The sequence below is a fragment of the Chironomus tepperi genome, unplaced genomic scaffold (genome assembly GCF_022539635.2).
Source record: "Chironomus tepperi strain 1889 unplaced genomic scaffold, CSIRO-AGI_Ctep_v1 contig_304, whole genome shotgun sequence".
NCBI lineage: Eukaryota > Metazoa > Arthropoda > Insecta > Diptera > Chironomidae > Chironomus > Chironomus tepperi.
In genome coordinates this window covers 2183-29799 of record NW_027226426.1, presented here as the reverse complement: position 1 = coordinate 29799, position 27617 = coordinate 2183, and the positions used below count along the sequence as shown (strand labels likewise).

At 31.6% G+C, this 27617-nt stretch overlaps 1 protein-coding gene across 1 annotated transcript; it reads right to left on the bottom strand.

Annotated features, from left to right (window-relative positions):
* Nucleotides 1–1282: 1282 nt before the first annotated feature.
* LOC139092502 (voltage-dependent T-type calcium channel subunit alpha-1I-like) lies at nt 1283–26669 on the bottom strand. The gene is made up of 5 exons (XM_070642922.1): nt 26573–26669; nt 24775–25006; nt 24422–24538; nt 23104–23158; nt 1283–1325 (listed from the first exon to the last, which is right to left on the bottom strand). Exons 1-5 carry the CDS (start codon nt 26663–26665, stop codon nt 1283–1285), a joined length of 540 nt encoding a protein of 179 aa, XP_070499023.1. The 5' UTR covers nt 26666–26669.
* Between the last annotated feature and the right edge of the window lie 948 nt (nt 26670–27617).

Sequence of the window (27617 nt, the reverse complement as noted above, 5' to 3'; positions counted from 1 at the left end):
GGCAGTTGAAATGGAAGGATTTCAGATTTTCAATTTGAAAACTAATTCAATTTAAAATCAAGCAATTTTTGCACTTGGAATCTGAAATTGGTAAGCGTTAGCCAGCGATATAGCCTTCATGTAGGGCATGAATCACAAGTTATCTTTGCGAGGCATTTAATGGCATAGTTAGTCTCCACTAAAACCGCCTACGACATACAGTTCATTGAATTTCCAAAAATACTTGGCGGCAGACGAAACAAGTTGTCCACCACTGCATTAGAGGCTTCACCTGACCACAGACTGCCACAAGTATTTAAAGCAAAGCTTAAAGTCAACTTGAGTCGACTTTTTCAAACAAAATCAGAGTCGACTTCGTGCTGTTGCCCACAGTGAGACATAGCAGATTTAACGCGACAAGTTGTTTTTTGGAATCTGTCTGATAGACGAAATCTTGATAGACCTAGTGCAAGTTGACAATCGTCTATTCGTTAAGGAGAGGCTCAACAGGGCAAATAGCTTAATAAGCTTGCTAATTGGGCTTTTAATCGTGTTAGATTCGCCACTCTCCTGAGCGACACAAATGAAGAAGGCTCTGACACAGAACTTTGAAGGCTCCGCTAAACCTCCTTTTTTTGACATAAAATGGAATCCGCCTTCGTTTGAACGCTATATGGCTACCAAAAATAGGCGGCTTCCATTTGGTGACAATAAAGGAGATTTAGCGGAGCCTTCAAAATTTTGTGGTGGAACCTTCCTCATTTGTTTCGCTGGGTCTTGACTATCCACCCCTAACAGGCAAAGTACATGTTTTTTTGGAATACAAATACCTAAAAGCGGTCTCTTTGCCTGATTGAATGCTGCTATAAACCAGTAAAATATTCCATAACTGCCCCAAAATATTCCTCAACAATTTTACAATTCACCAAATTATTTCACATTAAACATTTACCATGCAAAATTTTTCCCACAATTATTCCAATAAACTTCAACCTCCTGCACATATATCCATCAAAAAAAATTATTTTCCCATACAACATAATCCACATAATGTCAATGCCAATAAATTCTATGACCAATCTACAATGTGTATATTACTTTCGATATTTATAGTGTGATTACTGATATTTTAACATGTGAGGGGTGGCATGGGGGTCGGTGGGGTGTGATGTAATATAAAAAAAAAAAAGTTACAAAAAATTAGAAAAAAATGTAATGAAAAATAAAAAATGGTATGAAAAACTAAAAGGCTTTACATATATGATCTAATTTCTAAAGTTTTTTTTTCTGAATGAATTTTTCCTTACGAATTAACACGAACTCGAACTTTGAACTCTTCCGGGATCCTGCAAATGAAATGGAATTCAACAAAAAAAAAGAATGTTTTTTGGTATTTTCTGATTTCTTTGTGTAATTTTTTTTTTCTAAAATATTTTTTCGGGTATATACTACAATAATAATAAGGATAATAAAATAAAATGTTTTTTCTATCACTATGCCGAATACAAAAAAATGAAAGGAGGGAGTTTTTTTTTTGTTCATACTTATTCTAGCTATTGAGGATGTGAAAAAATTTTTTTTCATAGCTATGAATTTTATATTTTTTTATATGTTTCTATCTAATATAATACTAAATTGTTCAAGGGGGTCATCATGCTTGGTGGGGATGATGATGATTTTTTGGATATTTTAAATTAGAGCTCGAAGTCAACTTGAATTTTGAAGGGGGGTCGAGTTGACTTCGAGCTATGATTGGAATTTCTTGTGATTTTTTCAATAGATTTTCATATGTTGTGGTCTAGGATCACCGTAGCCTAGTCACCTAGACAGCCCTAAGGAGCTGTATTCAAAGCATGTCACCTAAATAGGTTTGATTTTGTCCTAATGACTTCTTTGTGTGCTTAAAAATCCAGGCAATAGAATTGTAATGGTGTGTAGATAAGGATACCTGAGTACAGACTACTATTTGACTGGTTTCAAGTAATTCTATAAAGGACGTCCTTATTTATACTGAGAGTCAGAGCATGAAGTCACCTCAAATTTTATCTGAACTTAAATCGAAATATTCAATCAAAATCTAAACTGAATTCCCCAAACAGGCAAAGAGACCAAAAAGATTTAAAATCAAGTATTTAAAAACTGCAACTCTTAAACTTTATTGATTGGTTTTGAACTACATTTGGGTGTCTATACCTACTCGTGAGGATCTATGACTTTGTACATCTATTAATTATAGACCAAAGTTATTCAATAGTTGTCAAAATCAGAGCTCGAAGTCAAAAAAATTCAAATTTACTCGAGTCGGCTCGACTTGACTCCGAACAAGCTCCTTTTTAATACAAAATTGACAAATTTAAAGAAATATTTCTCGAAAATTTTCAAAAATTATTGAAAAACCTTTAATTCTTCCCACCAACCATCGATACCCCCTTGAAAAAATCCTTTTAATATTCAAAAAAATGAAGCAGAAAAGAAGGAAGAGCAAAAAAAAATCTACTCAAATGTTGAAAAATGATTTTTTTTTTCTCTCCTCTTTTATTCTCCAATTTTTTTTATCGTCTTTTGAATAGTACATTATGGAGGAAAGAAGTGTGAATAGCTTTATACAGAATGCAACAAGAGAGGAAAGATGAGGAAGAAGAAGAAGAAAAAGAAAAATTCTCAAAGGTTTTCATATCACGTCTTTGAGCAATTTTCTTTCAATTTGTTTCTTGACTTCGTTTTCGGATACATAATATAGGGTATGTATGAATGTTTTCCCAACAAACATAAAACACACATACACAAGAATTGAAATGTGTGTGCTCCCATTTTTATTTAGATACGTTTAGGGAATCCAATAATATCGTGCTTTTGAGGTTTTGGGAGTTTGATCACTTGATGTGAGGCTATTTTGGATGAAATCTGGTAAAAGTTGATTGGATCTTTGACTTAGTCAGCTATTTAACTGTGATTTTTTGCAGGTTACACACATATTTGATCACAATTGTTGATTCACATAAAACATTAGGTGTTGATGGAAATTATCATGCGCCAAAACATTGCCAAATTACAGATATTGAGGGATTTGATGAGGATTTACATGATGCTGTTGATATCATTTCATACCAACCTGATAACTTTAAAATTCATCAAACAATTCTGCTTCAAAAGTGCATTCAGTAAAAAAAACTTTTTGCTTCAATAATGCATTCAACAAGAAAATGAAGCAAAACTTTCTGCATCAAAAATGAATTCAGTAAGAAAATGAAGCAAAATTCTTAGCGTCAAAAGTGCGTTCAGAAAAAAATGATTCAAATCTTTTCGCGTCAAAAGTGTATTCAGTAAAAATGATGCAAAACTTTCTACATCAAAAGTACGTTCAGTAAGAAAATGAAGCGAAACTTTCTGAGTCAAAAGTGTATTCAGTAAAATGAATCAAAGCTTTCTGCTTCAAAAATTAATCCAGTAAAAAAAATGAAGCAAAAGTTTCTACTTCAAAAGTACGTTCAGTAAAAAAATAATACGGAAAATTTTTACTTCAAAAGTGAATTCAGTAAGAAAATGAAGCAAAACTTTCTGAGTCAAAAGTGAATTCAGTAGAAGTGATGCGAAATGCTATGCTTCAAAAGTGCGTTCAGTAAAATTGAAGCAGAAAAAAGAAAATAACCTTCAGTAAGTTCAGTAAATCACAAATTTTCGCATCAAAAGTGCGTTCAGTAAACCGTAAATATTTTTTAAAAATCTCCCATGAAGTCCCTACCATGACTCATCACTTCTTATTTCTCCTTTTTATATGCCTTAATTTTCTTACATCATCAACAATGCCTGCTCGTGTGTATAGAGTTAGAAAAAAGAAACGTATACTAATCCTTTTGATGTTAATCTTTATGATGTTGTGTTAACATTTACGTTACCATGATTTTTTCTAATGGACATCCTCAACATTTATGGGATATGATTTCATATAATGAATTATATTCTGACAAAAGTATGAATGGGAAGCTTTTTTTTTTTTGGTTATTAAATTATATTATACATGCTTACAATAGAATAGGTATTGAAAATATTATGTTGATATGGAGATGGAGGAACGGTTGAAGAATTTTAAGGAGGTATCATATGACTTTAAATTTACATATGCATATGGTAAGGCAGGGAGGGATAGCATAATATTTAGAATTCTTTTGAGTATCGTTGTTAATAATTTATAGGAATTGGAATTTTAGAGATTAAATTCCTAAAGATTAGTTTTTGCATCTTTGATTTTACTGAATGCACTTTTGAAGCAGAAGTTTTTGCATCTTTGATTTTACTGAATGCACTTTTGATGCCGAAGTTTTTGCATCTTTTATTTTACTGAATGCACTGAATGCAGAAGATTTTTGCATCTTTTATTTTACTGAATGCACTTTTGATGCAGAAGTTTTTGTATCTTTTATTTTACTGAACGCTCTTTTGATGCAGAAGCTTTTGCATCTTTTATTTTACTGAATGCATTTTTGAAGAAGTTTTTGCGTCTTTGATTTTACTGAATACACTTTTGATGCAGAAGTTTTTGGATCGTTGATTTTACTGAATACACTTTTGAAGCAGAAGATTTTGCATCTCTGGTTTTACTGAATGCACTTTTGATGCAGGAGTTCTTGCATCTTTGAATTTTACTGAATACACTTTTGAAGCAGAAGATTTTGCGTCTTTAATTTTACTGAATGCACTTTCGAAGCAGAAGTTTTCGCATCTTCGATTTTACTGAGTCCACTTTTGAAGCAGAAGGTTTGCATCTCTGATTTTGCTGAATGCACTTTTGATGCAGATGGTTTTTCATCTTTACACCAACTCTGAGCATGTTTTACAGCAAATGGATAATAAAAAAACTTTCACTGCATAATTACATCAGCATACATTTATGTTATCATTTCAATTAACACAAGAGGAAGTTTAAAAGCACTTAAAACAAAATGGAAAATGGATTTTTCATTCCTATTCACCAAAAAAAAAAGAAACTATTACAACTTGAGATGCCGGAAAATGTGTTTCCGTAGTTAGACCATGATAATCCACCACCATTATGTGGTAAAAAAAGGCGTGAAAGATAGAGTAGTAAGTAGTTAAGTAACTTGATCGAAAACCATAATCCACTCATACAGAAAACAATGCTTCCTCCGTTTTGTTGGCAATTGTTATGGATTATAACTGATAACAAAAGTTTTACATCTGCCAAATGACATTAATAGTTGATTCACATCCTCACAGCTACTTCTCACACTTTATCTGTAGTATGAAATATGTATCTCGAAACTTATGCTTTTGACACAATCTCATAAGTAATTATTTCCATTTTTTTCCCTCCATTCTACACGTATTCACATCTATACATTATATTGAGATGGATAAAGCACATATTGTGGCATAGCATTAAGGCACACTAGGAGGTAAATGAATGGAATGAAACAATAATAACAGAAATATCGCTAATAATCATAATTTTGTTGTATTGTAATATTATGTTTTGTATGTGCTAAGCTGTAGTTTGAGCCTTAGAAGATTTTGAGGCAATTATCAATAAGTGGCTAATGAAGGCGCATTTTTTGGATGTGACAAGTCATTAAAATAATTGAGATGAATGCTATTGTGTGAGAAATTGGCATTTAAGAAGATGGATGGTGATGGGAACTTGAAGGAAGTAGGTGATTTAGGCGATTTTGGTGAATAGTTTTCTGCGTCTTTTGAAAAATGATGCAAGGTTTTTATCCTGCGTCTTTTGAAAAATGATGCAAAATTTTTAGTTGCTTAATTGCGTCTTTCTGATTTTTGTTCATTTTTGCATTTTAGAATTATTTACTTGCATCCAGAGTTGGCAGGACTCCAATGTGGAGTCCGGACTTTCGGAGTCCGGACTCCGACTGTCCGGACTCCAAAAAAAAAAGTGGAGTCCGGACTCCAAAAGTCCGGACACCCGTGGAGTCCGGACTCCAATGGAGTCCGGACATTTGGAGTCCGGACTCCGAAAGTCCGGACTCCGGGACTCCGGGAGTCCGTGGAGTCCCATACAAAAATTTTTTTTTCTTTTTCGGTTACACTGTGTAACATTGGTGAATTTTGAAATTTTTTTCGGTTACACTGCGTAACCCGAGTTGAAAAAGTGAATTTTTTGACATTTTTTTCGGTTACACTGCGTAACCCGACTTGAAAAAGTGAATTTTTTGACATTTTTTTGGGTTACACTGCGTAACCCGACTTGAAAAAGTGAATTTTTTGACATTTTTTTCGATTACACTGTGTAACCCGAGTTGAAAAAATTATTTTTTTGACATTGTTACACAGTGTAATCGAAAAAAATGTCAAAAAATTCACTTTTTCAAGTCGGGTTACGCAGTGTAACCCAAAAAAATGTCAAAAAATTCACTTTTTCAACCCGGGTTACGCAGTGTAACCCAAAAAAATGTCAAAAAATTCAAATTTTTCAACCCGGGTTACGCAGTGTAACCCAAAAAATGTCAAAAAATTCACTTTTTCAACCCGGGTTACGCAGTGTAACCGAAAAAAATGTCAAAAAATTCACTTTTTCAACTCGGGTTACACAGTGTAACCCAAAAAAATGTCAAAAAATTCACTTTTTCAACCCGGGTTACGCAGTGTAACCGAAAAAAATGTCAAAAAATTCAAATTTTTCAACCCGGGTTACGCAGTGTAACCCAAAAAAATGTCAAAAAATTCACTTTTTCAACCCGGGTTACGCAGTGTAACCGAAAAAAATGTCAAAAAATTCACTTTTTCAACTCGGGTTACACAGTGTAACCGAAAAAAATGTCAAAAAATTCACTTTTTCAACCCGGGTTACGCAGTGTAACCGAAAAAAATGTCAAAAAATTCACTTTTTCAACCCGGGTTACGCAGTGTAACCGAAAAAAATGTCAAAAAATTCAAATTTTTCAACCCGGGTTACGCAGTGTAACCCAAAAAAATGTCAAAAAATTCACTTTTTCAACCCGGGTTACGCAGTGTAACCCAAAAAAATGTCAAAAAATTCACTTTTTCAACTCGGGTTACGCAGTGTAACCCAAAAAAATGTCAAAAAATTCACTTTTTCAACCCGGGTTACGCAGTGTAACCCAAAAAAATGTCAAAAAATTCACTTTTTCAACTCGGGTTACGCAGTGTAACCCAAAAAAATGTCAAAAAATTCAAATTTTTCAACCCGGGTTACGCAGTGTAACCCAAAAAAATGTCAAAAAATTCACTTTTTCAACCCGGGTTACGCAGTGTAACCCAAAAAAATGTCAAAAAATTCACTTTTTCAACTCGGGTTACGCAGTGTAACCCAAAAAAATGTCAAAAAATTCACTTTTTCAACCCGGGTTACGCAGTGTAACCGAAAAAAATGTCAAAAAATTCACTTTTTCAACTCGGGTTACACAGTGTAACCGAAAAAAATGTCAAAAAATTCACTTTTTCAACTCGGGTTACGCAGTGTAACCCAAAAAAATTTCAAAAAATTCACTTTTTCAACCCGGGTTACGCAGTGTAACCGAAAAAAATGTCAAAAAATTCACTTTTTCAACTCGGGTTACACAGTGTAACCGAAAAAAATGTCAAAAAATTCACTTTTTCAACCCGGGTTACGCAGTGTAACCCAAAAAAATGTCAAAAAATTCACTTTTTCAACTCGGGTTACGCAGTGTAACCCAAAAAAATGTCAAAAAATTCAAATTTTTCAACCCGGGTTACGCAGTGTAACCCAAAAAAATGTCAAAAAATTCACTTTTTCAACCCGGGTTACGCAGTGTAACCGAAAAAAATGTCAAAAAATTCACTTTTTCAACTCGGGTTACACAGTGTAACCGAAAAAAATGTCAAAAAATTCACTTTTTCAAGTCGGGTTACGCAGTGTAACCGAAAAAAATGTCAAAAAATTCACTTTTTCAAGTCGGGTTACGCAGTGTAACCGAAAAAAATGTCAAAAAATTCACTTTTTCAAGTCGGGTTACGCAGTGTAACCCAAAAAAATGTCAAAAAATTCAAATTTTTCAACCCGGGTTACGCAGTGTAACCCAAAAAAATGTCAAAAAATTCACTTTTTCAACCCGGGTTACGCAGTGTAACCGAAAAAAATGTCAAAAAATTCACTTTTTCAAGTCGGGTTACGCAGTGTAACCGAAAAAAATGTCAAAAAATTCACTTTTTCAAGTCGGGTTACGCAGTGTAACCGAAAAAAATGTCAAAAAATTCACTTTTTTAGCTCGGGTTACGCAGTGTAACCCAAAAAAATGTCAAAAAATTCACTTTTTCAACTCGGGTTACACAGTGTAACCGAAAAAAATGTCAAAAAATTCACTTTTTCAACCCGGGTTACGCAGTGTAACCGAAAAAAATGTCAAAAAATTCACTTTTTCAAGTCGGGTTACGCAGTGTAACCGAAAAAAATGTCAAAAAATTCACTTTTTCAACCCGGGTTACGCAGTGTAACCGAAAAAAATGTCAAAAAATTCACTTTTTCAAGTCGGGTTACGCAGTGTAACCGAAAAAAATGTCAAAAAATTCACTTTTTCAAGTCGGGTTACGCAGTGTAACCGAAAAAAATGTCAAAAAATTCACTTTTTCAAGTCGGGTTACGCAGTGTAACCGAAAAAAATTTCAAAAAATTCACCACTGTTACACAGTGTAACCGAAAAAGAAAAAAAAAATTTTTGTATGGGACTCCACGGACTCCCGGAGTCCGGACTTTCGGAGTCCGGACTCCCAATGTCCGGACTCCATTGGAGTCCGGACTCCAAAAAAAAAAAGTGGAGTCCGGACTCCAAATGTCCGGACTCCACGGACTTTCGGAGTCCGGACTCCAATGTCCTGCCAACTCTGCTTGCATCTTTCAAAATGTTCGCTTTATTTCTTGCATCTTCAAATTATTTGCATCAATTTTGCATCTTTTAAAGAAATTCGATAAACTTTTGCGTCTCTTATTAATCATTTGCATCGGCAAATCTTTCAATGACGTTTGCATCAATTTTCGCATCTTTGATTTCATCTGTACAAAGTTTTTGCATCATTTGTTGAATTTTCAAACCTTTTACATCAAATTTTATTACATGATCAATATTAGCAGTTTTTTTAAATGATACAAGAGCAATTATTAACATAGCGCATTATTGAAAAACATTTGAATTTCTGCTTTGTTTTTCAATTTTCATTTCTACATTAAAGAAAAATAAATACAATTTCATTGTTCCTAAAACTGTGCATGCTCCAATGTTGATATATTTTCAAAATATGTTATCCGCACTTCAAAATAAAGCCATTAAGTAGCTTACAACTTTACCAAAAAAACAAACCGACAAATCGAAAAAAACATTTCACAATTAAATTTCATGACTATATCCTCATCGAAAAATATTTTGTGCGTGCTATTAAAAGCTCTCATTTTTCCCTCCTTTATCCGGAATTGTAAAAATGAGCAGCTATTGTTGACTGAGGCAAATGGAAATAATTATTTTTTGCACGATAATTTCCCAACATTAAAAACACAATTTCATGGTTCCTTTTCTGTTGTGTGTACGGTACGCAGCTATTGAAATAAGAATTTCAATAATCCACATAGCTGCTACGCATGTAGCTCATAATTTTTGGTTTGGAAAAAATTGTCGCCCAAATATCAACTTTATTAGCCTCACGCAGCACCCTTCATATGCATAATTTATCATCGACTATCGTAATTTTCTTGTTATTTTTCACACTTCTTTTACTCCATAAATGAAAATAAATAAATATAAAATAAATAAAATATGATTGTTTAAATTACAGTGTGTGGAATGTTAAAGTGACGACGATTAGTGAACTAAATGGGTCAACAAAAATATAAAGCTGTAAACAGCTGTGTTGAGAATCGATTTTTGTTGATTTCCATATAAAGCTTGTGTGACAATTTGTGAATCTAACCCGGGCAGCACGATGCAGTTGGGGTCAGGGCAGTGATGGGCAACCTTTTGGCTTTCGCGGTGCATCTTGATGGTGAGCCTTGACAGAGTATGCCGTGACACACCTTAATGGCAAGTCTTGACAGAGTGTGTCGTGGTACACATTAATGGTAAGCCTTGACAGAGTGTGCCGCGGTACACCTTAATGGAAGGTCTTGACAAAGTGTGCCGTGGCACGCAGGATGCCCACTACTGCTCTAACGACAACTATACAGCTTGTCGTTAACTCAATGACGTAGCAGAGCACCTACGACAGTTGCTCATCAAGAGTCAGGAGGATGAATAGGTTAGGGTCAAACCCAACGTACCCCTCCCATGCTCATGTGCTACCCGGGTTAATGTCTGGTAACAATATTTATGGCATATCAAAATTGAATTAGAATTTTTTAAAATTTCATGATTATTGCTTTAATATTGAACATCACAAAAAAAAAGAGTTTTTAATGCATAAAATAATTGAAAAATTTATTGACTATACCTTCTCGTTTTTGGTTTTAGGTCAGTGAATCTAATTTGAATTTTAAATGATAAAAATAAAAGCGTCATAATGGAAATATCTTCGATGAAAATCAAATTAATTTCGGTATTAAGCTGGGGTTTTTGTATTTTATGCAATTTTATGTGTGAATATTTTGGATAAAAAATCCTTTTTTTATTTTATTTATTTAATAAAATTCGAATGAATTTAAATCATGCAAAAATGAAGTTTTTCAAAGCTTATCGGAATTAACTTGCAATCCTCTGCTGATTTAATAAAAAAATGTCAAAGGAGTAAAAAAAATTATTGAAAATTGAATTATTTTTGCCAACTGTGGTTTAAGATGCGATTATATAGCGACTAATTAATGGGGATGGCCATAAAAGTGAGCAAAATTTCAAATATTTGGATTGAAATTGCGATGAAATTGGAAAAATGTGGAATTGCTGTTGATTCGAAGGATAAAGAAGACTTTAGATGTTCTGAAATAAATGTTTCTAACTTCCACGTGGCAATGGGCTAGCATCTTAGTCAAGAATGTAAAGTTAGGAAATGATATCATTAAATGAATAAATAAAATCCTATTTTGAGCCTATATTCTAACAGAAATGGGTGATTTTAACTTCCACGTAGGAATGGGTATGCTTCTAAGTCAAGAATGTAAAGTTAAGAAGAGCTGACTTTAAATTTTTTAAAATTTGTTTTTCTAACTTCCGCGTGGAAAAAGGCAAGCTCCTCAGTCAAAAATAGAAAATCAAGAATATCCGACTTTGATTAAAGGAAATCTTCCGCGTGGCAATGGGTAAGCATCTTAGCCAAAAAAAATGCAAAATTAAAAAGTGATGCCATTAAATGATTTACTTAAAACCCTATTTTAATTCTATATTCTAACAATAATGTATGGTTTTAACTTACACGTGGCAATGGGTAAGTACCTCAGTCAAGAAAGGAAAGTTAAGAAGAGCTGACTTTAAATAGTTTGAGTGAAATTATGTTTTTCTAACTTCCACGTGGAAACGGACAAGCTCTTCAATCGCAAAGGGCAAGCATATTATTCTATATTCTAACGAAAATGTATGATTCTAACCTAAACGTGGCAATGGGCATGCACTTGAGCTAAAAAAGAAAAATCAAGACGCTTCCGTGCGGGAAAAGGCTAGTACCTTAGACAATAATGTAAAATTAAGAAGTGAAAGCATCTGAAAGTGTAAATGAGTCTATTACTTCCTAGAACTACTGCTATTTCACCTCAGAATCTACAAGTAGTTTTTGAAAATTTATTTCATCCAATTCCAATTCCATTAAACAAGCCATAAAATCGAAAATTTCTCCCACAATCTGAAGAAATCTTTTTCCATTACTCGAATCAACAGCTATCAGTTCCCCACTAAACAGGATTGTTTTAAGGGAAAAAAAAACAAAAGCATAAAAAAGGAACTTTCTGACTTCACTTCCATTCTGCAAATTTAATCCTCTTAGGTGAAATTTTGCTCACTTATTCTATAACTTTCCACACAAACTTCCAAACTCATTATGATTAATGCCATCGACTTTAACATTCCACCTTTTTTTGTATATTATTTGATATAATCTGTTGCTATTTTCATATATGCTTTATATCTTCAGCAAAATCATGCAGTTTTAAAAAAAATATTTGCATATTTCTTCATGGTTCGTCTTTTTTTTTTTTGCTCATTCTTTGTTCATCATTGCATGTGTGAAAATGGGAATATCTACATACAGTAGCGCTCAAAAGTGTGCGACCAAGCTAAATTTTTTGATAATTTCATTGAAAAAGGACGTTAATCTCAACCAAATCTCTTCAAATTTTTACAGTAAATCTGTTTTTGCATGAACTTTAAAAAAAATAATAACTTTTGTACTATAATTAAGTAACTTGAATAAACCGTTAAATATTTAAAATCGAGAGCGCTCAAAAGTGAGCGACCAGCAACAAATGATTAAAAAGTAAGGATAAATAGCAATTTGTGACATCTTTAAATGATGAAAACATAAAATATGAATATTATTCTTTATTTATGAGTAAAAGTTTTCCACCTAGAACACGTGTTTTTCTCGTTTTTCCAAGTTCAAAATGGCTGCCATTTTTTACAATTTTTAACCAAATATCTCTGATATTTTAGCACTAAATTAAAGTTTCTTTACTAATTCATGTTATATTTATGATAAGCTTTCTGCACATGTATAAATTGTTATGGAAAAAGTGGAATTTAGTACAAATTTTTCTAAAAATATTTTTTCTATGACGATTTTTTCATCGTACAAAATATTCAATTGAGAAAATCTTTTTAAATATTGCGGAAATATATGACTTTTTGGTACCAATTTATTACATTTTGCATGTACAATAAGATTCAATTAGTTCTAGTTCGCTAAAAAAATTATCCAGTGAAAAATAAACCATCAAATGGTTGGTTGTGTGATGTGCTCAAATCAAGAAAAAATAAAATTTTTCAAAACTACAAAATATGTAATATCCATTTGAAAAAATCTATTTAAATGGTTTGTTTTAGTATTAATATACATTAAAAATAAAGATTTCTTTAAAAACTTAGGCAGAAAGTCAATTTTGGGAAATTTTATTTTTTCTTGGTTTGAGCACATCACACAACCAACCATTTGATGGTTTATTTTTCACTGGATAATTTTTTTAGCGAACTAGAATTAATTGAATCTTGTTGTACATGCAAAATGTAATAAATTAGTACCAAAAAGTCATATATTTCCGCAATATTTAAAAAGATTTTCTCAATTGAATATTTTGTACGATGAAAAAATCGTCATAGAAAAAATATTTTTAGAAAAATTTGTACTAAATTCCACTTTTTCCATAACAATTTATACATGTGCAGAAAGCTTATCATAAATATAACATGAATTAGTAAAGAAACTTTAATTTAGTGCTAAAATATCAGAGATATTTGGTTAAAAATTGTAAAAAATGGCAGCCATTTTGAATTTGGAAAAACGAGAAAAACATGTGTTCTAGGTGGAAAACTTTTACTCATAAATAAAGAATAATATTCATATTTTATGTTTTCATCATTTAAAGATGTCACAAATTGCTATTTATCCTTACTTTTTAATCATTTGTTGCTGGTCGCTCACTTTTGAGCGCTCTCGATTTTAAATATTTAACGGTTTATTCAAGTTACTTAATTATAGTACAAAAGTTATTATTTTTTTTAAAGTTCATGCAAAAACAGATTTACTGTAAAAATTTGAAGAGATTTGGTTGAGATTAACGTACTTTTTCAATGAAATTATCAAAAAATTTAGCTTGGTCGCACACTTTTGAGCGCTACTGTATGTTCAGAGAATGTAAAGTAAGGAGCTTTAGAGCGTCTGCAAACATCAGTAAGTAAATGTCTTTATGGATCTTCAAAAACACTCGAAAATAACAGGGAGGTTCCGAGGAACAATGACTGGTGAGAGGTCTGGAATTTTTCGAAATCAATTTCGAACTTAATTTCGAAGGTTTCGAACTAAAGCTTAGAAACATTTGAAATTAATTTCGAAGAATTCAAAGTTTTTGGAACTTGATTTCAAATTTTCGAACGTAATTTCGAATTTTCTAACTTAATTTCGAATTTTCGAACTTAACTTCGAATTTTTTCGAACATAATTTTGAAATTTTCGAACTTAATTCCGAAGTTTTTGAATTCAGTTTCAAAATTTCAAAATTATTTCAAATTTTCGAACTTAATTCCTAATTTGGGAACTTAATTTCGAATTTTCGAACTTAATTTCGAATTTTCGAACATAATTTTGAAGAGTTCAAGCTAAAATGTCGATGGTCTGGTGCAAAGCTTCACGTCAATCAAGTGCTATACATATCTCCATCGACAACACCGACTCATCTCTTCACCAGCCATTGCAGCTCGGGAAGCTAAGGAGCATAATGTGTTATAATATGCAAAAAAGTTCATAGGAATGAGGAAAGACTCCATGTATCGTTTTGAACAAGAATGAGGTTAAAAAAGTGGAAAATTGCCATTTTTTCAAATGAATTGGTAAGAAAAGAATGACAAAAAAAAAAGTTAGTCGAGAGAACAAAGTTACTCAATTTGAGGGGATCAATTCAATTTTGTATGAGTTTATTGGTCCTCATATCAGTTTTTTTTAAATCGATTCACACGACACACAGGCCAAAGGGACTTGGCTTATTTAAATTGTGTGATATTGATATTGGAATCGAGTTGATTTCGTGTGATAATGCACAAAAATGAAAGGTTTTCTCTCTTTTGTTGTTACGTAATTTTGTGGATTTTTTTGGTTGACTGTGTGGCTGAAAGGATGTGGATTTGGTACTAAACTAAATTTTATAATTAATAATTGAAGCTATTGTAAGATTTCTACTAAATTCTAAGGAAATTTGACGCAAAAAACCGTTAAAATTCAAAAATATGGAGTGAAGTTGGCTACAAATTGAACTAAATTTAAAATTGAAAAATCCGTTAAATTTTAACATTTTGAATTAAAGTAGAAAATCAACTGAAATCTATTTTAACTAATTTTTCACACAATATTTTTTAAGAAATCTTCAAAAATCAATCAAAATTCCACAATAAATCTCAACCAAACACAGCCAAAATGCAGACTTTAATCCACAATTTAATAATATTTTCATCTCAAAGAAAACTATTTTTTATTCGAATGGGAATCACGGAAGGAGATAGGGTTAAGTAAATAGATATTCAACAGAGAATTATAAATTAAAAATTAAATGAAAAATAAATGAGCATAGTGAAAGAATTAAAAAAACTTTTTTAATAAGAAAAATAGAGAAAATTTTTTAAAAAAATCATTCATTTAAATAAGAATTATAAAAAAAGTCAGAGCTATTTACTTTTTTAAAAATAAGAATAAAAAATCTATTGCAAAAACTCAACAAAACCAAGTGCAAAATTTTCTGCAATGTGAACCAAAATTGTTTTAAAAAAAAATTGATTAAAAAAATGTTTTTGGTTTTAGCAAAAATTTGAAAGAAAAAAAGCATTTTTAATAAATTTATTGCCAAATTATTTTAAAACTGTAAAATTTTGTGTTATTTTAATTTCAAATTTTTGTCAAAAAAATGTTTGTTTGTCAGAGTAGTGGGGGAGTTTAATGACAGAGGTTGTGAACCAGATGAGGTTTGATTTTAAAATATTAACAAATTGAAAAAGAAATTTTAAAATTTTTAAAAAAATTAAAAAAAAAATAAAAAAAAATTTAAAAATTTTAAGAATTTTCAAAACTTTAAGAATTTTCAAAAATTAAGAATCTTAAAAAATTTGAAACTAAAAAAATCTAAAAAATTCAAAACTTTTAAAAAAATTAAAAAAGTGAAATTTAGCAAAAAATTTGAAAATTTAAAAATTAAAAAACTTAAGTAAAAATGCAAATAAAAAACATAAAATAAAACAGAAAATATTAAGTTTATTTAAAATTTCAATAAATTTTAAATTTCAAAATTAAAATAAAAAACAAAAATTTTTTAAAAAGCATTAAAAATTTGAAAAATCATAAAAAAATTTAAAATTCAAAAATTTATTTTAGTTAACCTCAAAATTAAAGAAAAAATAAAAACTTAAAAATAATAGAATTTTAAAATTTAATTCTTCGACCTCCTAAAACTTAAACTCCAATCTGATGCACAACCTCCAGCTCCAAGATCCATTTTTAAACAAACCATTGCGTTTATCCTTCCCAAAAAGAGCGAAGTATGACGAAGAAAGCTTCCAAAAGGTTATACTGTATTTTAAGGATTAATTGGAAATGCTGACTTGGATATATGTTTAGAGTAAATTACGTATTGTACCCTTTAAATAATGCTTTTAATTGCTCAACTTCCCAGAAATGCGCATTTTTATTTAGAATCATCCATTTTGTTGAAGAAGAGATTTACATCATTCAGCATTACAATGCATTCGATGTAATTTGATAATTTTATGAGCACAAAAGGTCATGAGGTGGGGGTTGATTAAGGGATTATTGATGCCCGAGCAGCACTGAGTAGGATGAGAAGGTTATGTAGAGTTCAAATGGATTTCGAACTCTGTGTGGCTTCCAAATGGAAGCATGTGTTGCTCAGGATACAAACATTCAAAATTTCAGGGAAAGAGGTGGTCGGTATGATGCTGCATACCTATTGTCAAGGCATAATATTGGATTTTTGAGGTTAGAATTTCAAAAAAGGGTAAAAAAGTGCAGCATTACCCCGGGACGCTATGGTTCAGAGCCCAAAGAGTTCACACTAAGCAATCACTGCTTAAACCAAATTCTGAAATTCCTAACCTCAAAATTTTGCGCGGCAATGGGCCCAAATGCGGTTATGGACTCACGTGCGGCAATGAACCCTCGTGTGCCCCAGGCAATGAAGTAAGTAAACAAATAACCTCAAAATAGATCCTACCACGTATCATATTACAAAATCCATCACAAACTCATCTTCAAAAAACAGAAAATCAAGCCGACAACATGACAACAGAATCTTTTTCAAGCCGCACACCCATAACTTTTAATTACTAAGCTCAAAATTCCATTCACGCTTCACAAAAAATACTCAACATTGACTCGAGCAAAAGTTTCTACAAAATCTCCTCAAAATAGAAGAAAACTTTATAACTTTAAGCTCCAAATTGTGTACATAATAAAGGAATTACAAGAAGAAATCTCAATCTAACCTAGATATCATGTTTATGTAAAAAAAAAGGCACAATGAGGAGGCTTAATTGTGACAAACTCTATAATGTAAAAGTTAAATATTAAGTGTACAGGTATAGAACTAATGTATTATGTAAACTGCATAACCTAAAAGTTTAATATACTTCCAATTTGTAATTGTGTGTGTTGTATTTTATGGTTGCATGGGAGGATGGAATCTCTGAGGTAGCAGACGGATGTGTTGAGGAGTTTGATGGAGTAATTAAGACGCATTTGGGTATTTTGATGGATATTGAAGGTGGTGGTCAAGGTTATCTGGGGTATGGATCATTTATTAATGACGAAGGTTGGTAGGAGGAGTCCAGAATTGGGGAACTCCTGGATAATTCTGTTTTTGTTTTTTGTTTCCTGCATATCGATGTATTTGGACTACAAAGGATGATCTGTTGCACTATTTAGTATCACCATGACATAGTTGAGCCAAGATATTCATTATTGAGTCCTCGTACTAGCCAAAGGCGTATCATTGATGGAGAAAATGAACAATTTTCCCGGGACCCTACATTTTATGGAAGGGACAGCAAATTTGAAAATAACATTTTTAAGGAGAGGAAACATTAATGAACAGGGTTACAGGATGACTCTCTAAAAGGTCTCGTTTACAGGGATACCAAAAGGCTGGGAGTTAAGAGACGCCAAGAGGAAAAGAGACCAAGGATTCCAAGAGGCCTAGAGAGCAGAAACTTCAAGAGGCCTAAACCTCAGGAGCACCAAAAGGTCAAAGACTAGAGACGTCAATAAACATAGATATCGGAGACGTCAATAAGCCTAGAGTCCAGAAACGACAAGAGTCGTAGAAAACTGGGGCGTCAAGAGGTCTAGTGACTAGGGACGTCAAGAAGATTAGAGACCAAAGACGCCAAGAGGCTTAAATAATTGGGACATCAAGAGACGTAGAGACTAGGGAGTATAAGGATTATAAGGACCAGGGGCTCCAAGAGGCTTAAAGACATGAGACGTCAAGAAGCTTACAGACCTGGGATGCCAAGAGACCTCGGTACGCTGTTGATGCCAGCCAATAGCTTACGAACCTACGAATAATGCTGAGCTCAATGTGTCATGTATAGAATATTCTATTTAAACATTGGTGGACATTCAGACCATATCTCATCCATCTCCCTATCCAAGCAGCACTTCCAAAAGATTATGTACATATCTCATAATAAATAATTAATTACGTTCTTTAGTAATTTATTAGAAATGTAATGTTATTGATCGTAAGATTCCACATCGTTAAGCTTTTACCATCAACTGTGCGGTTTGTATGTATAAAATAACATCTTTAATCTTCATGCTCGAGTGAAGTTCCTTGAAACGTATAAGAAGTGTTTTTACAGTATATAAAATAAGCTCATTGGGTAAGGATTAACGCAATGACTGTCGAAAAATGAGCCCCGTGGGTAGGGGGGAGAAATTAAGGTATAAAAAATATTTTTTAGCATATCTCAGGCGGTAAATGAAGCAGCCAAAAAGCTAAAGGAAACAAATTTTAAAAAAAGGAAAGAAAAAAATCTCATTTTTGGAGTGTCAACTAGAATAAATTTTGTGTCTCTTCATGATGATTATTTTGCATTTTTTATGCATCAAAAGAAAACAAAAAGGAACTAAAATGGTAATTGCATTCTGGAATGCAAGAATGGAACTAAAATGAAGCTAAATAGAGCAAACATAATAGAATTTTTGCATTTTTATGTATCATCTTGAAAAGAAGCGTGCAAATGTACCAAAATAATTGTTTCTATTTTAAGTTCTGTGTCTATCTACGCGATATATTCTCAATTAAATTAAAATAATTTGTGTTGTTCTATGAAACGAATTTTGAAACAAATAGGGAAGTTGATGTGGAAGTTGGCAGGAATTTGTTGTGCTTGACGTGGGTTGTTATGACTTTAATTAGTTGAATTTGGAGAAAAAAATTAAATTTAGTTGGAAATTTTAAAATTTAATTCGAAATTTAAAAATTAAATTCAAAAATGAAGTTTTTGAATTTAAAGTTTTAAAAATTAAATTCAAAGTTTAAAAATTGAATTCAAAATTTCAAAATTAAGTTCAAAAATTAAAAATTGAAATCAAAATTTGCAAAATTAAGCTAAAAGTTTTTAAGCTTAGTTTAAAATTTTGAAAATTAAATGAAAAGTTTAAAGATTTGAGTTCAAAGTTTGAAAATTGAATTCAAAACTTCAACAATTAAATTCTAAATTTGAAAATTAAGTTCGAAAAATTGAAAGTTTAATCAAAAATTTCCATAATTGTGTTTAAAATTTCAAAAGTTGAGCTCAAGGATTTAAAAATTTTCAAAATAATTTCAATTTCAAAATTTCAAAATTTGCGTTCATAATTAAAAAAATGAGTTTAAAGTTTCAAAATTTCAAAAACTGTGTTTAAGATTAAAAAAAAGAAAATTAAGCTCAAAAATTCAAAATTGAGTTCAAAGTTTCAAAAATTGCGTAATTGAGTTCAACTTTGAAAAATTGAATTTAAAGTTTAAAAGTCAAGTTCAAAACCTTAATATTAAAACCAAAGTTTTCCAAATTAAGTCAAAAAGCTTGAAAATTAAGCCAAAAATTTTGAAAATTGTGTTCAAAATGTCAAAAGATGAAATAAAAATTTCCAAAATTAAATTGAAAATTTAAAAAAGTTAAATTTAAAGTTTCAAAAATTGAGCTAAAAGTTTCAAAAATTAAGTTCAAAATTAGAAACTAGTGTTAAAAATTTCGTAATCAAGCTCAAAATTGAAAAAATTGAATTTAAGGTTTGAAAATTGAATTCAAAACTTTTTAATCTGAGTTCAAAAATTGAATTGAAAATTTTAAAAATTTAGTTTAAAATTTCAAATTTAAGTTTGAAATTCAAAGTTTAAACAATTTAATAAATCAGTCCATGCATTTATTCCTTGCACTTTACAATGCAAATCCTGCCAAATAATTCATTTCTAAAATTCCCAGCAGCCAAAAGAACAACTACCTTCCAAAACCAACCTCCACAGCACCTGAACAAGGAAATTAAATTTAAAATAATCTAACAAATACAAAAAAAAGGAACCAAAAAGTATGAAGATGGAATGAAAAAGAAATAAACAACAGTTGGCAAGTTAAAAAAAACTGAAAAGATTAAAAAAAAAACTAAACGAAGAGCTTGAAGCTTGAAGGAAGAGAACAGCAGAGAAGGAAGAATATAGAAGGTATAACAAAATAAATTAAATAAATAACAGTATATATTTTGTGGTTGGGTTCATGATACGAAACAAAAAAAAAAGTAAAGTTTGTTGTCTCTAATGGAGGAAGGGAGGATATTGATACATTTAATAATATATATATATATATGTTGTGTTGCAGAATATACAATTTTTTTTTTCATATATTTTGCTATATTGAAAAGTAACAAAAAGTTTTTTTTTTCTTTGTGTTTTTTGGGGTTTCTTTTTTTTTTATTCTTATTGTGTGCACGATGATGATGATAAAAATAAATAAAAAAAAGTTTTTTCTTGTGAAAAAAAGTGAAAAAAATTATTTTTCATGACTAGTTGACTCTTGAAAGATTACAGAGACTCGGGGGTTGTGTTTCGGTGTTGAAAAAGACCTTTTAATTAATAGCACTTCTCGCAACTGCTTCACAAACAGCTTGAAAACATTTTCAAGTGCTCTCTTTTATCATCGACCCGGTGTCGTTATTATCCTCACTGTGCGAACAAAAAAAAAAATCTTCGGTCTTCTTCTATGTTATATTTTTTGTTATGGCTTTTCCTTTAGTCTTTGGGGAAATGATTGTCAGATTTATTTTGTTGGAGAAGGAATTGAGACTGATCTGAGAATTATTGAATATTAGGGAATAGTTCTTGTACATAGATTTAGGCAATTTAGAAGCATTTTGGACTTTGTGAGGGTTCCCCGGACTTTAGAAAAGGTCCAAAATGTGCTACTTGTTCATAGAGCAAATAGAGACAGATAATTCAATCAAGGTACGCATATCCAGGCAAACCATGTGAGCATGCTCCGCTTTCATTGCTCTTTTAGGCCCATTTTTTCATCCGTCACTATAAGTCTTTCAAATTTTCATCCGCTTTCAGACTCATAATTTGAGAGTAATTTGAAATTAATTCATGAATTCAAATTAAATTATTATTTTTATTTATTTAGAATTAATTTCTTAGAAAGAAAAGATTTAGAGTTTAAAATTAAGATTGAGTAATATTTTACTAGATTTTAACACATTTTTCTATTTTTTCACGTAAGTAAAAGTTTTACTTATTATAAATACTTTTATGATGATTTTAACCAAATTTGGCTCTCGTGTTGTGTAACAAGGATTCCATAAAGTCTTTATTGCACTAATTGTTATTTGTACTTAGAAAAGTTTTTGCCTTAAGTCTAGATTTTCCTAATTGACTTTTTGACTGGATTTTTCTAAATTAGGAAAAACCCTCATCATTTTACTCTTTGATTTTTCTATATTAGGGTGAAAAACCATCGGAAAAGTCATATTTTCAGCGATTTTCATATATTTTGGTGAAAAACTTTTTGTTTCGATACATTTTCCTATTTAAATTGAAAAACTTATCGGAAAAGCCAAATTTAACATCAATGTTCTTATATTAGGGTGGAAAAGTTTGAGAAAAGCCTGTAAAAGGATGAAAAATCATAGAGATGGAATGCATCCAGTTAATGATCTAATTCTATTGTCTTTTCATCCGCTTTCGGCCGGCCCATAGTCCGTTTGGTAGCTGAAATAACAAGGAATTGTGGTTGTCTTGTTGTGTCTAGACATTAACTTTTAGCTCTAAATTCAATCACATAGAAAATAAAGTTTTGAGGATGATACCTTAATGTAGACATTTATTTGATTAAGCTCCAGTTTAAGTCTAGAACAAATTTACAAATGACAAACAGTCTGAAAATGTTCAAAAAATTGAAATGGCAGACAAAACATCCAAAATAAATTAACAAATGACAAACAGTCTCAAGTGTCCTGCAGAATTTACATCTTAACCACCAAGAAGCCTAGTCTTTACGACCACCCAAAATGACAAATATTTCCTCATAAAAATAAATCTGACAAAATTCCCACCATGGGAATTTGCTTTTCTTCCTTCATTCTCCACGTCATTGCTGCGTACTCATTCGCTTGCTTGCTTTTGTTTCGCAAACAATCATTCATATCTCTTGAATTATATACCTTTAATTCGCAATGACTAAGGGAGATGGACGAAAAAGGTCTTCAAAAAAAGGAGAGAATGAGAGAATGAAGGAAGGAAAAGGCCAAGAAAAAGACTGTGTAAAGATTCGGTTGCAATTTTGTGAAGAGTGTAGCTTGATGTCCGAGCGGCACAAATAAGGAAGAGACCGTCATGGAGCTTTAAAGGCTCCGGTAAAGCTGTTTTATTGACACTAAATGGAAGCTATCTAATTTTGGGCTGCCTTATGGACTCCAAATTCAACTGTTTGAGTTTGGCGTCCATAAGAATGCCAAAAAATGGACGGCTTCCATTAAGTATTAAAAATAGAGGTTTAGGTCCATTTTTGGCAGCCTTATAGACGCCATAACGAATGCAGCCTTCATTTGATGTCAATAAAAGAACTTTAGAAGAGCCTTAAAAGCTCCGTGACAGAGCCTACTTCATCATGTGTCGCTCGGGACAAAAGCTCTTCTTATCGTACGGTTCAGTTCGTATACTTAATTTACTAAATTAGCCTGAATTAATATGTTAAATTAAATTTGAAAAAAAAAAGAGAGAGAAGGACTTATTTTTATATTTATGATGAAAATTCTTATTCAGTTTTTTACATAATTTTTTTGACAATAAATTACACTTTTTTTTATGTAATTAAATTCATATTTTTATATATATTTAAATATGTACAGTTAAACATAAATAATTACGGTAAAGTATAAAATAAGATAGAAAATGTGAAATAAAAATAAATATATATAAAAAAACGGAGTGAAATTGAATGAAAATGTTTTACTTACTCAGGTTTAATAACGCCATCGGGCAATTGCAAGACGCACCGTTGCCTCAGTATACCTAAACATATTTTTAAATTGTCGTAAAAAAAGATGAAGACACGGAAAAAATTATTTTTTTTTTCCATGGGATGAATGAATTTATATTTTTTTATGGGACTAATAATAATGTACTTGTTAATTTGTTTTTAATTATAGTCTATAAAATGGTCAGCAATTTTGCACAACTGCCAATTTTCTCTACGTGTAAATTGCCATAATTGACTATTAAGGATAAGCTTTAATGTGAGAAATTTTTCATTCAAAGGAAAATTTTTGATGATTTAATACTGTTTGGAAATATGAAGCTTTTTATGAGTTTTTGAATGTCTTTCCGGATTCCTTTTATAAATATCAAGTAAAATTCATAGATTTTGATCAGAAAATGAAAAAAATATCCAATTTCAATATTAACGGTCAATAATTTTTCAAAATATATTGAACTTCAATCAACTTTTTGCAGCCAACTTCAGTTTGAACTTCAAAATCAAATTGTAAACATCGTTTATTAAAAATTTGTAAGAAAATCAAGTTCTAAATGGATTAAACTCAAACATTCAGCGAGAAATCAGCTTCATCAGCAGTAATAAAAGGGTAAGTAAACAGTTCGTGCAAAAAATGTGCATTTATGAAGATTATTAATAGAAAATCGAGAGTTTCATAAATTTTCTAACAACAACAAATTGTTAAAGGTTGAATTTCAAATTTTTAGACATTTTTAGAGCATCTGTTGCTGCTTAAAGTGGTAAATAGTGTGATTTAATTGAATTGAATTGATTTAATTTACTTTTTATGGTTTTAAGATATTAGTTCTCTTAATCCAGAATATATAAACATTTCCGAGTAAGACAAATGAAGAAGACTCTGCCATGGAGATTCTAAGGCTTCGCTAAACTCATTAACTAATACTAAATGGAAGCCGACTTCATATGGACACCATATGCCATCTATACGGCTTCCAAACGGAGACGTACTAGAAAAGCAAGCTCGGACTATGCTCAAAATAGATTCCATCATTTCCATTTAACTCATTTCCATTTCTAAATCAACATCTCAAATCTTCTTATTAACTCAATTCCACTTGACATTTCAATAATAATGCCAATATTAATGAATCTAATATTCATCAACCTAAACATCCAAGATTAAAGCTTCAATCCTTAATAATTTATTTACTTTAAACATTTTTCAAGAAAGAATTTGGCAAGCGATTTGTTTATCTTCGAATGAAGGAAAAAATGTGGAACAAGACTGTCATGAGAGAGATCATTAAAAAAGAATTTACCTTCCCACAGCTGTACGCCTATGATTCCGAAAATGAAGAATACGAAAAAACACAGAAGAAGGACGTTACCAAGCATAGGTAATGTATCGAGTAGCAGCATTACTAAAATTCTCATACCTAAATGGGAGGAACGAGATAAAATTGGAAATAATTTAGTTAGAATTCGGCGAAAAGAAGCTTAAATAGCTGTATAAGTAGATCTAAATGATGATCAGTCGATACATGACGTAGAATTTCACTGAATCTGACTTCAGGTAAGAGTCACAGTAGCTTGAAATAGAATTCAAAGCCAATTCTACGTCATGTACTTTCCAGAACAGCATTATCTTACTCAATTAGTTAAGCATACTTACTAGGAATTCTATTAATTGCTCTCAATGGTCTCAATACTCTAATAGTTCGGATAGCAGTTAAATTTAAATTCTCAACTTGTAAAAAGTATTCTAAAGCACCAGACATCACGATGAAAAAGTCCAAACGATTCCAAGAGTCAGCTAAATAAGTTCCTCTACCCCATCCACCCATTGCAATCATTTTAATTGTCATTTCAAGTGAGAAGAATGCGAAAATAACATCATCAAATATCTGTGGATGAAAATAATGAGAAAATGTATTATTAGCATGCTAATTTGAGATTAATTAGTCAATATTTTAATAGAAAATTAGAATTTAATCTCAAAAATTTAAGGATATATTTATTTATATCCATAACAATAGAACTGTTTGCTATTAAACTCTATGAAGCTTTAGAGCAGTGTTGCTAAAATTATGGGTTACGGAACACTTGAAGATGTCGTGACCAGCATACTATGTGTGTTGTTCGGTTGTGGTTTACAACCAAGGTGTATCGAGGCACACAGATTGCTTTGTACTGATTTAGACACTGGTTGACAACCTATGTGCAGCCAAAATTATGTGGAAATGCCCTGAACTGCATTCTGTATGCGTGACTCAGTCCTGGTTTGCCACTAAGGTGTGTTGCGGCACACAGATTGCTTTACTGACCAGTAGTGGACAACCTATGTGCTTTCAAAAAATTTAAAAATGTCATGAACCGCATGCTTTGGTCGATTTCTATTGTGGCTTACCACCAAGTTGTGTCGCAGCTCACAGGTTGCCCTTTAATACTTTAGACCAGTGATTGGCAACCTTTCACTTTTCACGGTACACATTGGTGGTAAGCCTCGACCGAAACCATCTATTTCAAAGCATTTTCAAACATTTTTAACATCTCAGTATTGTGCCGCACCACACAGGTTACCCACCACTGCATTACACAGTTTTAATTCCCTAAAACCCACTTAATCTCTACAATTAACCTCGACTAAAGTCTATTGTCGTCTCAAAAAATCCCTTTCTCAAGGATAATAAGCTCAAAAAAATTAAAACAACGAATAATTTCCATAAACACATTCAGCCATTGTTATGCCAACAATGTCATAGATTGCTCTTTAAAGCAAACAGTTAATGAATCTTTATCATAATAAATAGCTGGATTCGGTTATTTAAACACCTAATTTAATGTATATTTTATGCATAATATTATCATTAAAGTGAAGAGGTTTATGACACTTTTTTGTACAGTTTCGTGTCTTTATGGAGAATGAGAATGTCATTCACATAAAAAGAAAGTGGCAATGAGACAGACGATTTTTTTGAAGTTTTTCATTCATTGAAACGTGACTGGCATTTGTCCAATGTAGAAGAAGATTAATCAAAGTTTTTTTGCTGCTTTTTGGGGATGGAGGACTAGATGGAAATAATATTCATATTCTATGCCAAATTATATTCATTTTCTGAAAGAATTTTCATATTTTTTTATATATCTGCCATTCTTCTGCTCATTCAACAAGTTACGAAGGAGTGAGGAACGCCATGAATAAGAATGAAAATTTTTCCCATGCGGATGGAATCCTTACAATGTGCATTATAATATAATATTTCCATTCTGCATGAATTTCTCGAATATTTTTATTCTTCTTTCTTTCTTTTTTAATAATATAAGTGTCATGGATGTAATATACGTGGGAATTCAATTGGCATTCCTCTTATGCACTTCGTTATGCTGCTCCTGCACTTTCATTATGTTCGGGAACCACAATGGAATTTTTCTCTTTGTATTACAAAATATATATATAGTTATCAACTCACCTGAAGTATTTTACAACGATTCTTTTCACACTTATCATCTACGCACGGCTGGAACATTCCTAATGTTATACAGTTGAGTAAAATCACAAGCATTGAAATTCGCTCGAACCACGTGTTGGATGGAAAGAAATTAGAAATGTGAATTAGATAGGAATTTAAGGAATTTTTGTTCTACTAGGGAAACAGTTATGCTTATGATGATTCATTGTTCATTGTACAGTGTTCATCATTGTTGCAAATATTTGGATAAAGAAGAATCCTTGTGGGATTTGAACTAATTCTTCGATTCTATTGCTATATTAAGTCTATAGTTGTTGATCTAACAGAAAAAGTATAATTTGGAATAACGGGATCCCAAGTGGGATTCGAACAAACGTCTTACGTCTTACTTCCGAGGATTAATCGACTATATTGCAAACTGCCATATTACAACTATGCGTTATTCTGTACCGTTGATAGACCATTACAGGAATTCTTACAATAGTCATTCTATGCAGATAGACTATACTTCGGTCAAGTACACAGAGTTTGAACCAGAGTTGACAATCGGCTGCTGTCATTGGACATTTTCCATCTTTTGCAATCAGCAATATTCAGATATTTTTTGTTCTCTACAATTTACAGTCAACTACCATTGGCGACTGCCATTGAGAGGTTTTAACTGTCGCCGGCCGGTTGCCGATCATAAATGCCATCGGTTACTGGTCACCGTTGGTCGTAGGGATCAACGGTCGGCTGCCAATGGCATTTGTGAACGTATGCTGTTAAACGCCAATTGTGGATGATATTCTGTGTACTTTTGCCAATTGCCGTCGGTTAATTGCCAACTCTGGTTTGAATATCGACAAATGAAAATTTCCCATATCAAGTTTCGAACCCAAAAAGATCTACTCTACTCACAGTTCCCCAGAATCTCTTAAATCGCTCAATACATCCCCCAAATAAATGGCTAATTTCTATTGAATTTCCATAAAAACCAAATAAGAAGACAAGAAATGCTAATGAACAAAGAGTCGAAGGCGCCAAAAACGGCTGAATTTAATCA

Coding starts and splice junctions, on each gene's coding strand:
- LOC139092502 (XM_070642922.1), bottom strand. CDS start 26,665: ATGCTTGTGATTTTACTCAACTGTATAACATTAGGAATGTTCCAGCCG. Junction 24,539..24,774: donor AGCAATTAATAGAATTCCTA/GTAAGTATGCTT, acceptor CCTCCCATTTAG/GTATGAGAATTTTAGTAATG. Junction 1,326..23,103: donor GATGGCGTTATTAAACCTGA/GTAAGTAAAACA, acceptor TTTCATTTGCAG/GATCCCGGAAGAGTTCAAAG.